The following is a 12241-nucleotide window of genomic DNA, read 5'->3' on the forward strand; positions in this document are numbered from 1 at the left end:
TCATTATTAACGGGCAAAATGAAAGAAGAAGTAATACCTAAATAATGTGACGTAGCATACGACTCTTTATTTCAATAGACTTATAATTACGTATCGAGTTGCGAAAGCTGTCAAAACTCGGAATCAGCACTCTGAGTGCTTAGTGCGAGTTTTCGTGAATTTTTTTACGGACTCACGTGAGAGCGCGTATACTAAGATTTGTATGCAGTGTTGCCAACTTAGTGGATTTTCCACTAATACTGGTGGTTTAAGTCCCCTATTTAGTGGCGAAATGTTGAAAGTACTGCGGGTCAAGTAGCGAAATGTAAGTTTTGTGGTACAACTTTAAGGAGTTACTATGGAGATTTGAAGTCTCACGGAATGTCAAAAAAGCATCTACAAAACAAAAAGGTGAACGACTACTATATAATTATATTAAGTACTCATTCATTGGTCAAATGCGTAACTAAACAATTTGTGAAACTACTACGCCGATTATAATTTGTGAAGGATTCGGATCGGGTCGGATGAATTGCTGAACAGATGTAATGCTTTGTCTGTTTTAATTTTCTATCGTTGCCGAGTTACATCTTTGGATGATTAAATTGTTTTAGGTTACAATAAAATATAAACAATATTTTTTTAGTGGTGAATTTGGTGATTTTAAGTGTGGGATAAATTTTTGTTAGTGGTTTTCTGGTGGTTTTAAAAGTTGACTCTGGTGGTAAGCTTCTACAACTGTTGGCAACACTGTTTGTATGGAACAAAAACAGGTTCCAATTTTTGACACTAGGTGGAGCTGTTTTTGTTCCATACAAATCTTAGTATACGCGCTCTCATGTGAGTCCGTAAAAAAATTCACGAAAACTCGCACTAAGCACTCAGATCTTGATAGCGGGCAAAGAGTAAAGTAATATATAGGGAAAAGAGAGCCCACTCACGTGTTATTCTTGCAACCCAATTTGACAATGCGCCATCTTTCTCTAAATTGGCCCCGAACTACCTACATAGCTATAGCTATAAAAATATTATAATTATGCATCATATTCATAACATTTTCTATTAGGGTAAGTAGCACCATATAACTATAACATTGGTTATCGTTATAGTTACATGGTGCTATTTACCCTAATAGAAAATGTCATCGTTAATATAGTAAAAGGTCGAAGGAAAACAAATAATTATTATATATTACTTTTTATTTACGCGTGCATGCGGAATGCAAAAAACCGCCATATTGATATTATTATGATCGGTTTTGTTAAGTTACTTGGAATACTAACACCAGGTCTTTTTAGATGAAATTTGATATTTGTGCTTTTTTAAACCGTATTTAATTTATTCGCCTATTTTATCTTTTTTTAAAGTGTCTAATATTTTCCTCATACTTTTCTCTAATTAATATTGCATAAATAATTTTATATTAACAAACAAAATCGATTATAGTGTAGTGCCATCTGTTGGTAATTTAAGGTATCTTTTAAATAGTAAATAGTTTCCGGGCCAAATAAAAGGTGGCGACTCTTCGTTTACTTAGCTGTCAAAATGTACGGAGTGTCCCCCCCCCTGATAGCGGGCTTGACGCCATGCGTGCGTCCGATGAAGTAGCCATAGCCCAAATTAAATCACTTTTGGCAATTCCTCAATTCACTCACATTGCGATGCTAAATATCATTTAAAACAAAACAATGTGATTACTAACTACATTTTGTTAAATTGAAAATAATAAATTTCTTGAAGGCTGCAATTTACGATTGGTCGGTTTGGTTTATCGGAATTGCAATGGTTTGTTTATTATTGGTATAAAACACTCGTTTAATAATACCAAAATAAAGTAACAAAAATGTGGAAATTTCCTTAATTAAACTCTTGTAATTAAATTTTCATCAATTCTTATAAAGCAAGTCATCAATCCACGTTAGTAAACGAACAATATTCTCATTTATTATTATTTTATTTTCTTCAAGCTCGTAGACTTGTCAAATCGACTTGATCGTCTGAGGGACCTATTAGAGCAAAAATGTTCCTGTCAGTTTGTGGTTTGTCTCTTTGTAGAAAATCGTAGAAAAGTCTAAAAGATATTACGAAAATTGGCACTGAATTTTAATATTACTGTAGAGCCTTTTTATTCACAAATAAATATTAACAACATATTCACAGACCTGCAGGCCAATACATAAACAATAGTAAAAATCCTCTCAATGACAGATCAATCTAATTTCCAGATTGGAATTTGAAAAATGGAAGAAGAACAATGTTTACATGAGTGTGAAAACTATATTCAGAGCCATAATATTCCTTTACTGTTGAAAGATTGTATAGTGCAGTTGTGTGTAAATAAGCCTGATAATCCAGTGTCTTTTCTAAGACAGTACTTCCAGAAACTAGAACGGGTGAGTAAAGTAAAAAAAGTAAAGAATGTGGCTTCTGGGTCAGAGTGTAGCAAAGGGTGTGCAATCAAGAGTTATTCGTTTTGCTTATCCTTCAGTACTAGTTTTGTATACAACTAGCCATTTACTTGGTTCCTGAACTACTCTTTGGCATAAACTGTTTAAAATATATAGGCAACTCTATTATGTAAACCTGTTTGTTTATTTCCTACACATTCATTTAATAATTGGGAATAATTATCCAGTTTCACTTGATTAATAACACTTGTCTGCAGCATTTTTGGTGCAAAGGTGAAACATATAATTTCTTATAAATTATTTGACACTGTGTCGAAGTCCGGAACATAGTACTACAGTCAATGGCTCATCTTATGGTCAGATTTTGCTGTTGCATGTAAGGATTTGGAGATATACCAAGCTTGATTCAGCTTCTTATGATATAATATAAAGCACCATAATTGTAATTCTGGTTATAAACCCATTTTATTAATTTATATCTCTACCAGTTTTCTTTCTCAAGATATACTTACAATTTTATATTTGCATGTGGTTTGTTCACTGTAATGGCAAGTATGTTAAGAATGATCAAACTGGTTAAAGTCAAATCTTTTCAATTCAAGTAGGCTCTTACCAAATGTCACGGTGTTCTCATGGAGGAGAACTAGCAAAAAACTCCATGGACAATTTTTGTGCAAATAATATGTTCACATTCACAAGGTTCACATACATAATGATAGAAAGCTGATAAAGTAATGTAATCTAAATGCAAGGTAAACTGCAAATTTTACAAAAAAAAAAAAAAACATGAAAATTATATAATTTTTCAAAACCCATTTTCTTGTATAATAATGCAGGTCAATAATTTTCAGGGCAGCCAAACACATTGAGATAAATAAGTGCCATCTATTTTTATTGTCAGCATAATCTTAAATAATAAAGCTTCTTTTAATTAAGTTTGATTTGACAGTGTTTTCATCCGTGAATTCAGTTACACACTTATGTAGCATGTAATCAACTTCAATAATCTTAAAACATATTCCTAAGTCTGATAAATACTATGCTAAAAACTGCATCAAAATCGACTCAGCCAATTGTCAGTTAATTGTGCACAAATATATTACATACCCACTCAAACTGAGAAACTCCTATATTTGAAATCAGGGAAAAGAAAAATGGGTTGGCTTTAGTGGCAGAGTTAGGTAAACAAAAAATAAATAAAAATATACCTATATTAAAGTATAATAAACAACTAAATTTAGTATCTTCTTTTTTGGAAGTTGGTTACAAACATCTATTTTATTTATTTATTTATTATACTTTTTGCACACATTTTACAAAAAAAAACAATGTACAACGGCGGACTTAACGCCTTAGGCGTTCTCTACCAGTCAACCTTTAGGTGGAGGAGAAATTTCATGGCAGGTGCACTAAATATGTATATAACACAAATCGAAAATATATAAACGTACATAGACTTATTATACATACACACATATATATATATATATATAATATTAAATAAACTTTAATACATATATAAATAACACAAAATCAAATGCATAGTTGTGTCAATTCTGCAAACTCTGGTGAAGATACTCACGAAGCTTCAATTTGAAAGTCAATCGGCTATCTACCATCCTAATTTCCGAGGGCAACTTGTTCCATAAAAGAATAGATTGGACAAAAAAGGAGGAATGAAGGAAATCTGTGCGATGTGAGGGACATTGGAGTAGACGGTTGTTGGAGGAACGCAAATTTCTGTCATGTTGAGAACACAAAAACTGGAACTGGCATGATAAATATGGAGGTGAACAAGGAGTATGAAGAATGGAAAATAGAGTAGTTAATGCTCTCATCTCACGTCTTTGCCTAATTGGCAGCCATCTAAGCTGCATCTAAATACATGCTGTTTATTTTGTTGTTATAATGTATAACAATACAATAAATTACATATTTATAGTAAACATTCAGCCCAAATCTTCCTCCTGTTTTGAACGCATTAGGTATTTTAATTAGAAACCTGAAATATCCTTGTAAGTTTACAGATAGTTTTCCTCATATTGTTAAATGAATAACATTTATAATGTTAGTTTTCTATGTAGGTTTGGTTTATTTAAATACCAGTATACAGTAATTCCTCAAGTGCTTCAGTAAGAATTTTATGTGCAATAATTAATAGTTTTATATTATTATATTTATATATTGGTCCTGTAAATAATTGCAGATTGAACATAAACATTGCTGTGATGGTATGTGGTTAGCTTTTATTGTGTAATCTACTTAAGGCGCGTTCCTGTGCAAAATGCAGCGGCAGACGTTTTTTGTGCAGTATTTCGGAGTCAACTTCTCTTTATCCAATAGCAATACCTTTGAATAAAAAATACATTAAATTTCTACATAATCTTGACTCCAAAATGGTAGTTTTCTTTTTTTTCTAAGTATCGTAATGTTTAATTAGAGGGTCACAACGAAACCACAGAAATGAGAAATAATCACTAATAAGATGCATCTCATCGTAAAGTAACTATTATTTTTATTTGCTACCTAAACTAATAGATAGGTAATTTAATATAACGAACATTATGGTAATTTTATTTTTTTCAAAACACGAGCATTTTATTTTATAAACATTTTAAACCAAAATATGAGCGTTCTCGCTACGTATTTCTTGCGCCGAGTTTGTATGGCGCAGAGGCTCAAGGTCATTTGCTCAGGGTACCGTCTTAACGGTGATGTTCTCGTATTTTATCTAAAAGTTGTATGGCCATACATTAATATAATCAGATAATAAATATTGTGTGGGCGAAAAGTGTATTTGAACGCGATAATCTCAGGAACTACTGAACGAATATGAAAAATTCTTTCAGTGTCGGGTAGCCCACTTTTTCAAGATAGGCAGCTACTATTCTCCAGGTGCGCGATGTTTGAGTAGTTACCTTGTGAAAGCCATGACTAATGCTAGTTTCGATTTTTAATAATAAAGACAACTTGCAAACAAGAATAAATAAGCAGGTCATTCAAAAGTTATCGTCTGTACTTTTTGGCATAATAATTATATGAACATGATTGAACGAAATTAATTTTCAAGAAAATCTGCGAACGAAATAATATACTGTATTCCTTAAAAAGTTCTTTCTTAAATAATAAATATTCGCTTATGTTTTAAGGAACAAGTTAAGGCTGCTCAAGCTGCCGCTGCGGCGTCAGAAGGTGAAGCGGACGGTGAACTGTCACCACTACCCGTGCCAGGAGGCCAGCCCCCGCGCAGACGCGGAGGCATTAGCGCAGAACCAGTCACTGAGGAAGATGCTACCAGCTATGTTAAAAAGGTAACCAGAACCCTACTTCCTACTTCCTACTTATATAATAAATGTGAAAGTTTGTGAGAATGTATGGATGTATGTTTGTTATTCAATCACGCAGAAACGGCTGGGCCGATTTGATTGAAATTTGGTATGTAGATAGGTGTTACCCTGGATTAACACATAGGCTACTTTTTATCAACACACCAAGCGGGCGAAGCCGCTGGCGGAAGCTAGTAAAATATATTTTTGTGTTAAAAAATATATATCATTTCTTCCGTTTGACATGAAATCATTTTAAATAATTCTAGGTGGTGCCAAAGGATTACAAGACAATGGGTGCTTTGTCGCGTGCCATAGCTTCAAATGTTCTTTTTACACATTTGGATGAATCGGAGAGAGCGGATATGTTTGATGCTATGTTCCCCGTCCAATGTCTCCCCGGGGAGACAGTCATCAGGCAAGGAGACGAAGGGGACAATTTTTACATTATTGATTCTGGTGAAGTTGAAGTAAGTTTTTACCTAAACGAGAAAAAATAAAAAGAATCTAGAGCATGATCAAATACTAACTATTGGAAAATTAGGTTTTAGTGAATGGAGAACCTGTTACAACAATTGGGGAAGGAGGCAGTTTTGGTGAACTGGCACTGATATACGGAACTCCCAGAGCAGCCACCGTGCGTGCGCGCACTCCTTTGAAATTATGGGGTTTGGATCGCGACTCTTATCGTCGTATACTAATGGGTTCCACTATAAGAAAACGACGTATGTACGATGAATTCTTGTCGCGTGTTTCTATTTTAGGTAAGTGATATTTTGTTATCTGTATTTTAATCGCAAAACAGGATAGTCCCCAGGCCGGCGAACAAATTTTTTTTTTGATACATATACATTTAAGACCTTGTGAGTGCCTTCCTTACGATGAGTCCGACAAACTTTTCGAATGCGCAAATTTTGGTGCCGCTGCGTTTTTTAATGCTTGACTCCTGAAATTGTGGATATGACGTCACTATGGCTCTTCGTACATACACGTTTCATTTTTTGAGATTCGTTTAATAAAGTTAACTAGAGAATGGTGGTCAACTTGTCCGATAAAGATCGTGCTGCGTTTGGAGTGTCCACCATCCTGAAAATGTCGGTATGACGTCACTATGGCTCTTCGTACATACACGTTTCATTTTTTGAGGGCTGTTTAATAAAGTTAACTAGAAAATTGTGGTCAACTTGTCCGATAAAGATCATGCTGCGTTTGGAGTGTCCACCATCCGAAACATGTCGATATGACGGAGACTCGATGAAAAATAATTTTTATTCGCCACGGGTCTAAAATACCCCCATGGTGTAATTTCAGTATCAACTTATGTCATTGTGTTAGTTCATCTACTAGCCACTATGGCATCACAAGCACGAAAATTCGTTCTATTTGTTCTAGAACCATGCTGCGATAACTATTGTTATTTTCGATGTTGCCATATTACAAAATTCACCATTACTTATATATTTTTTTCATTTTCTTGTCGGACTGACTATTTGACTCACTACATTTGTCGGACAAGTCGATATTTGCAATAAGAATAGTATTATCTATCATTGTTGTATTTGCCCGACATGTATGTATGGGGAGACACAGTGACGTCATATCGACATGTTTCGGATGGTGGACACTCCAAACGCAGCATGATCTTTATCGGACAAGTTGACTACAATTTTCTAGTTAACTTTATTAAACAAACCTCAAAAAATGAAACGTGTATGTACGAAGAGCCATAGTGACGTCATACCGACATTTTCAGGATGGTGGACACTCCAAACGCAGCACGATCTTTATCGGAAAAGTTGACCACCATTCTCTAGTTGACTTTATTAAACGAATCTCAAAAAATGAAACGTGTATGTACGAAGAGCCATAGTGACGTCATATCGACAATTTCAGGAGTCAAGCATTAAAAAACGCAGCGGCACCAAAATTTGCGCATTCGAAAAGTTTGTCGGACTCATCGTAAGGAAGGCACTCACAAAGTCTTAAATGTATATGTATAAAAAAAAATGGGAACTATATTTTTTGTCACCAAAATTTATATTTGTCATCAAGTTGTATCACCTAATAAATAGATCTATCGCCACGAAATATTTTCGTTCTCAGATAAACAAAGAGTGTTCCCAGGTATGAATTAGCAAATTATTGTTAATATAATGTGTAAAATATGAGATGGATTACCAATAAAATTGTAGTGCATTACATGAATATAAACTTCGTTCTTATAATAAGAGTTTTATTACTTAAATAATAGCTTGGTGCTCAAAATGGTAGATCTGTCACCAAATAAATCGATTAATCGATCCCTGACTGCGACTCCTTTTTATTTGTTATTTTGTCACCAATACAGTAGTTACATTTTATTTCGTTCAGTTATTAAAATAATGTATTCGTTACCAATTTAATACATCAGTTTATAATTTTAATAAAAATATGTTCAAAGGGAAGAGGAAGGGAAGGGAGACAAATTGGCGCGCTTTCGGGCCTCAACGAATGGGTTGTAGGTTGGTTGTAGGTACGATCATACGATGCGGGGCGCGGGCAGTGAGATTTTTAACAATAAATATTGATTATTTTGACTTTGATTAATTGTTTTATTTACTATTCAGCTAGAAATTTAATTTAAATATATTTATACTACCTGTGGAAACTAAAGCCCTTGGGGGGAGGCACATGGCCAGTTAAGTAGTAGACTCTTTTGGTTGAAATGATGATGACGACCACCCTACATTTTTAGACCTTCATGAAATTTTCTAGTGATATAATATATGATTTATTGGTGATCTCTTTAAATTAGTTTGCTTAAATACTATTATATAGGACAAACCTATTATAATACATACAAAATCATTTATTTGGTACTTGACCCCATATCTCCATGATTTTCGGTAATTTATTGTGGAAATGATTTTATATTGTTTGGTGACTACATTTGGTGACAAATCTACTATTTTGAGGGCAAACCCTATTATTTAAGAAACACAAAATGAATTAAATTGGTGACAGCTTAAATCATACCCAAAAAAAATTGTTCGCCGGCCTGGGGACTAGGAAGTTTAAAACATTTAGAACTTATTAAGGCGGGCTTTGTATTTAGTAGTTAAGCATTACGTATTAGAGTATGATATGACTGACACATGAAACCAAGTTCCATTATCTTCATCTGCTTAGATGTTTCCAAATTCATTTGTTTGGATTGGTCTAACCGGATGCTGCTGAGTACCAGTGTTTTACATGGAGTGGCTTTGGGCAACTCGTTGCCCGTTGATAAGGCTCGTCGTACTTCTGCCAAGAGGTACAAAATACATCCAGACACCTTCAAATGTATCGGGCCTTCCGAAACACCGACCGACCGGGTTAACCGTGGTCTATTTTTATGAACCAACGATTCGGAGCGGCTGTTACTTCACCGAGAGTTCCCCATGCTATGAGTATAAAAATAAAATACGTACCTAATATTTTTTGTATGTTTCAGAAAGCTTAGAGAAATGGGAACGTCTGACAGTCGCGGATGCATTAGAACCTGTTTCATTCACTGATGGCGAGATCATTGTGAGACAAGGAGAACCCGGCAATGACTTTTATATAATAGTAGAAGGTAATGTGATTCCAATTTCGAATAGCTCGTTATCTTCCAAGCTATAGCAAAATATTCCTTGGCTACTTGACCGTTCTTTTTTAAAGCAGTTCTTGAAAATATTTGGTAATAGCATGCCCCAGCGGTTTCACCCGCCTGGGAGCACTTCGCGTACTCTGATAAAAAATAGATAGGTAGAAACACCTTTCCTCAATCGGGTCAGTCATTCCTAAGTGTGTTTGAGCAAACAAAATAACTCTTCAGCTTCATAATTTTAGAAAATTCTAGATTATACCCAGGAGGTTGCATCTGTCTGCATGCCTAATTTCACTTACACATTAATCAACTCAGCAGTTTTTTCGTGAAGACGTAATAAACAAGTAACGATTGAGGAACTATTTCCAGGAACCGCAGTAGTGCTTCAGCAAAGAAGTGGCCAGGGAGAAGGTTCAGCAGTAGAAGTCGGTCGGTTGGGACCTTCTGATTATTTTGGAGAAATTGCATTGTTATTGGACAGGCCACGGGCAGCAACAGTACGCGCTGCCGGATCTCTTAAATGTGTCAAGCTTGATCGCGCCCGGTAAATATTTTAAATAATAGCTGATTCCCGTGGTTTTTCACCCCTTTCTTTGGAAATATTTTTCTCTTTGTATAAAGGACCATGAGTCAAATTGGGCTCATTGTCCAACAGAGTTATAGCATATGCCGTTGTGAAGGTTTTTGTTTGTACTAAAATTGTTACTATGGGCACTACCTTCAATTCCATGGCAAAAAAAAGATATGCACCTAAACAGGTTTTGTAGAAAAAGAATTGTTAGGAGTCGTAGTGCGCTTGGTTGTTCATGACATAAAACCTAATTCGCAGGATTTGATTATGATAGGATTATGGGACCACCTTCATCACCAGGTCAGGATCTGATGATGAAAACCCTGAGAAATCGAGGGCAACTTTCGAAAATTGTAGGCGTGCATAGGTTAAAAACTTGACAATGAGGTGTACGTTTGATAACACTATGCAACAGTGAAGGTTTGGAGCTGACCTGCTGATGGAGACCGGAGAAGGTCGAGGGAACTCGACAACTGAATATGTAAACTACCTCGTGTTTGGGCTTATATTATTCGTATTGATGAGAACTTTCCACAAATGCGAATAGTGACAACTATGCTTGTCACTGAAAAGCCAAAAATAAAAAACTTTTTACAAAAAAATAAAACCGACTCCCAAAAACACTGAAAAGCAAAAAAAAAAAACTATTCTTAGGTGCATCGGCATAAAAGTCGGTGGCGTATAAACTCAGGAACATCCATAGGAGACATCAGGAGACTCCATCTCTAGCACAAAGAAGAAATCGTCCACGGACTGTCCACGCCGTGCTGTTGCGGTGCCGCTATACTGTGCCATGACCCTTACTGCTCGTGTCTAACAGGTAGACGCACAGTAGGAAGTTGTGCTCATATCATTTCAATAATATGGTATCTAGGGTTAGGCAGGCACACACAATTTAATCCACCGGCAGGATATTTAGACGACATTATTATTGGTATTGATTGAAATGTTAACAAAAATAATTTTAACTGTTAGCAGTTGTTTTATTTTTTATGTATACATTAAACCTGGAATCAAAACTAGATAAAGGTGTTCAATAACAAAACCTACACTGCCATAACAGCACTACTTTTTGCAGAATATTAGTTTATTTATGGTCGGAGAAAAATATTTATAGCAAAATAACCCAATGGATTCTTCGCAAAAATGAGTTTAAATCTTTATATTTAGTGCTTTACAAGTATATTCAAATTGGTCTCATCTCTGTTGGTGGGTGAGCCCAGGCTTCATACATTTTTGCCCATGGTCCTTTATAAAGAATTATAAGCGAAATTATGTACCTAATGCAAAAAACCAAGAAGTTACCTGGACTGTTATACTGTTTTATAATAATAAAAAATAAACAATCTACATTTCGTTTTCAGATTTGAAAGAGTGCTGGGATTATGTGCCGATATCTTGAAGCGCAATATTGCACAGTACAACAGTTTTGTGTCGCTGTCTGTATAACATTGTCTTCATAGTCTTACAAATAGAGTAAGATGAAGAATAGATAATATCGGTACGTGAGGAGAAGTAATTATGTCAGTACTTAAGTACTTTTTAATATATTCAATAATAAAACTTGGTTACCACCTTTGTAAAATCGATTAATTTTATAATAATATACTTGCCAGTGGGAATGTTAAATATTGTTTTATTAATACATATCACGTTTTTTTGTAATAAGTACATAGTAATCTTTGTTGTTATTATACCCAGGTTCTATATATTTAAAAAAATAGGTAATGAAAGGTAAAAAAATTGATTTTAATAGGTATATTTTTTTAAATATTTTTGGTAGTATAACTTGTAGAAACTATAAAATCTGCACATATTGATTTGACGTCTTTTAAAAAAAAATCAGGAATTGAGGATTGTAATAATTCAGTAACGGTTCGGTGAAACTAGATCTGGTAAGGTCTGCCCATGCTAGGGGTTCATTATCTATAAGTGATTATTGGAACAAGTCACTGGTGTCGCTGTCGCTCTCTTGCACAGCTGGAACGCCAAAATGAAAAAAAGTTTGTGTAAGGCGGCCTTGTCAATTTTTTTACCTACAACATTTTAGACCTACAATACCATTTTGCAATAAAAAGATTAAGTAGTATATAGTGAAAAATATTTGAGCAATCTTCAATATTAATTTAAGTTCAATGCATGATACGTAATACGGCTGTGTTTCGGATGACGGCACGTTAATCTGTAGGTCCCGGCCAGTCCCGGCTGTCATTGAACATCCTTGGCAGTCGTTACGGGTAGTCAGAAGCCAGTATGTCTGACACCAGTCTAACCAGCGGTATCGGGTTGCCCGGGTAACTGGTTTGAGGAGGTCAGATAGGCAGTCGCTTCTTGTAAAGCATTGGTA

General features: G+C 35.0%; 1 protein-coding gene across 2 annotated transcripts; it reads left to right on the plus strand.

Moving 5' to 3' along the window:
* The first annotated feature begins 1992 nt into the window (after window positions 1–1992).
* Window positions 1993–11523, plus strand: LOC124635223 (cAMP-dependent protein kinase type I regulatory subunit). 2 transcript variants are annotated; one of them, XM_047171057.1, is made up of 7 exons: window positions 1993–2372; window positions 5537–5698; window positions 5983–6183; window positions 6258–6477; window positions 9186–9308; window positions 9693–9867; window positions 11259–11523. In XM_047171057.1, the coding sequence occupies exons 1-7, from the start codon at window positions 2220–2222 to the stop codon at window positions 11341–11343; spliced, it is 1119 nt and encodes a 372-aa protein (XP_047027013.1). In that variant the 5' UTR covers window positions 1993–2219; the 3' UTR covers window positions 11344–11523. The 2 variants fall into 2 exon arrangements, with proteins under 2 accessions (XP_047027013.1, XP_047027014.1); XM_047171058.1 differs by lacking the exon at window positions 1993–2372 and adding an exon at window positions 4599–4618.
* Window positions 11524–12241: the final 718 nt, after the last annotated feature.

The sequence above is a fragment of the Helicoverpa zea genome, chromosome 12, assembly GCF_022581195.2.
Source record: "Helicoverpa zea isolate HzStark_Cry1AcR chromosome 12, ilHelZeax1.1, whole genome shotgun sequence".
Taxonomy (NCBI): Eukaryota; Metazoa; Arthropoda; class Insecta; order Lepidoptera; family Noctuidae; genus Helicoverpa; species Helicoverpa zea.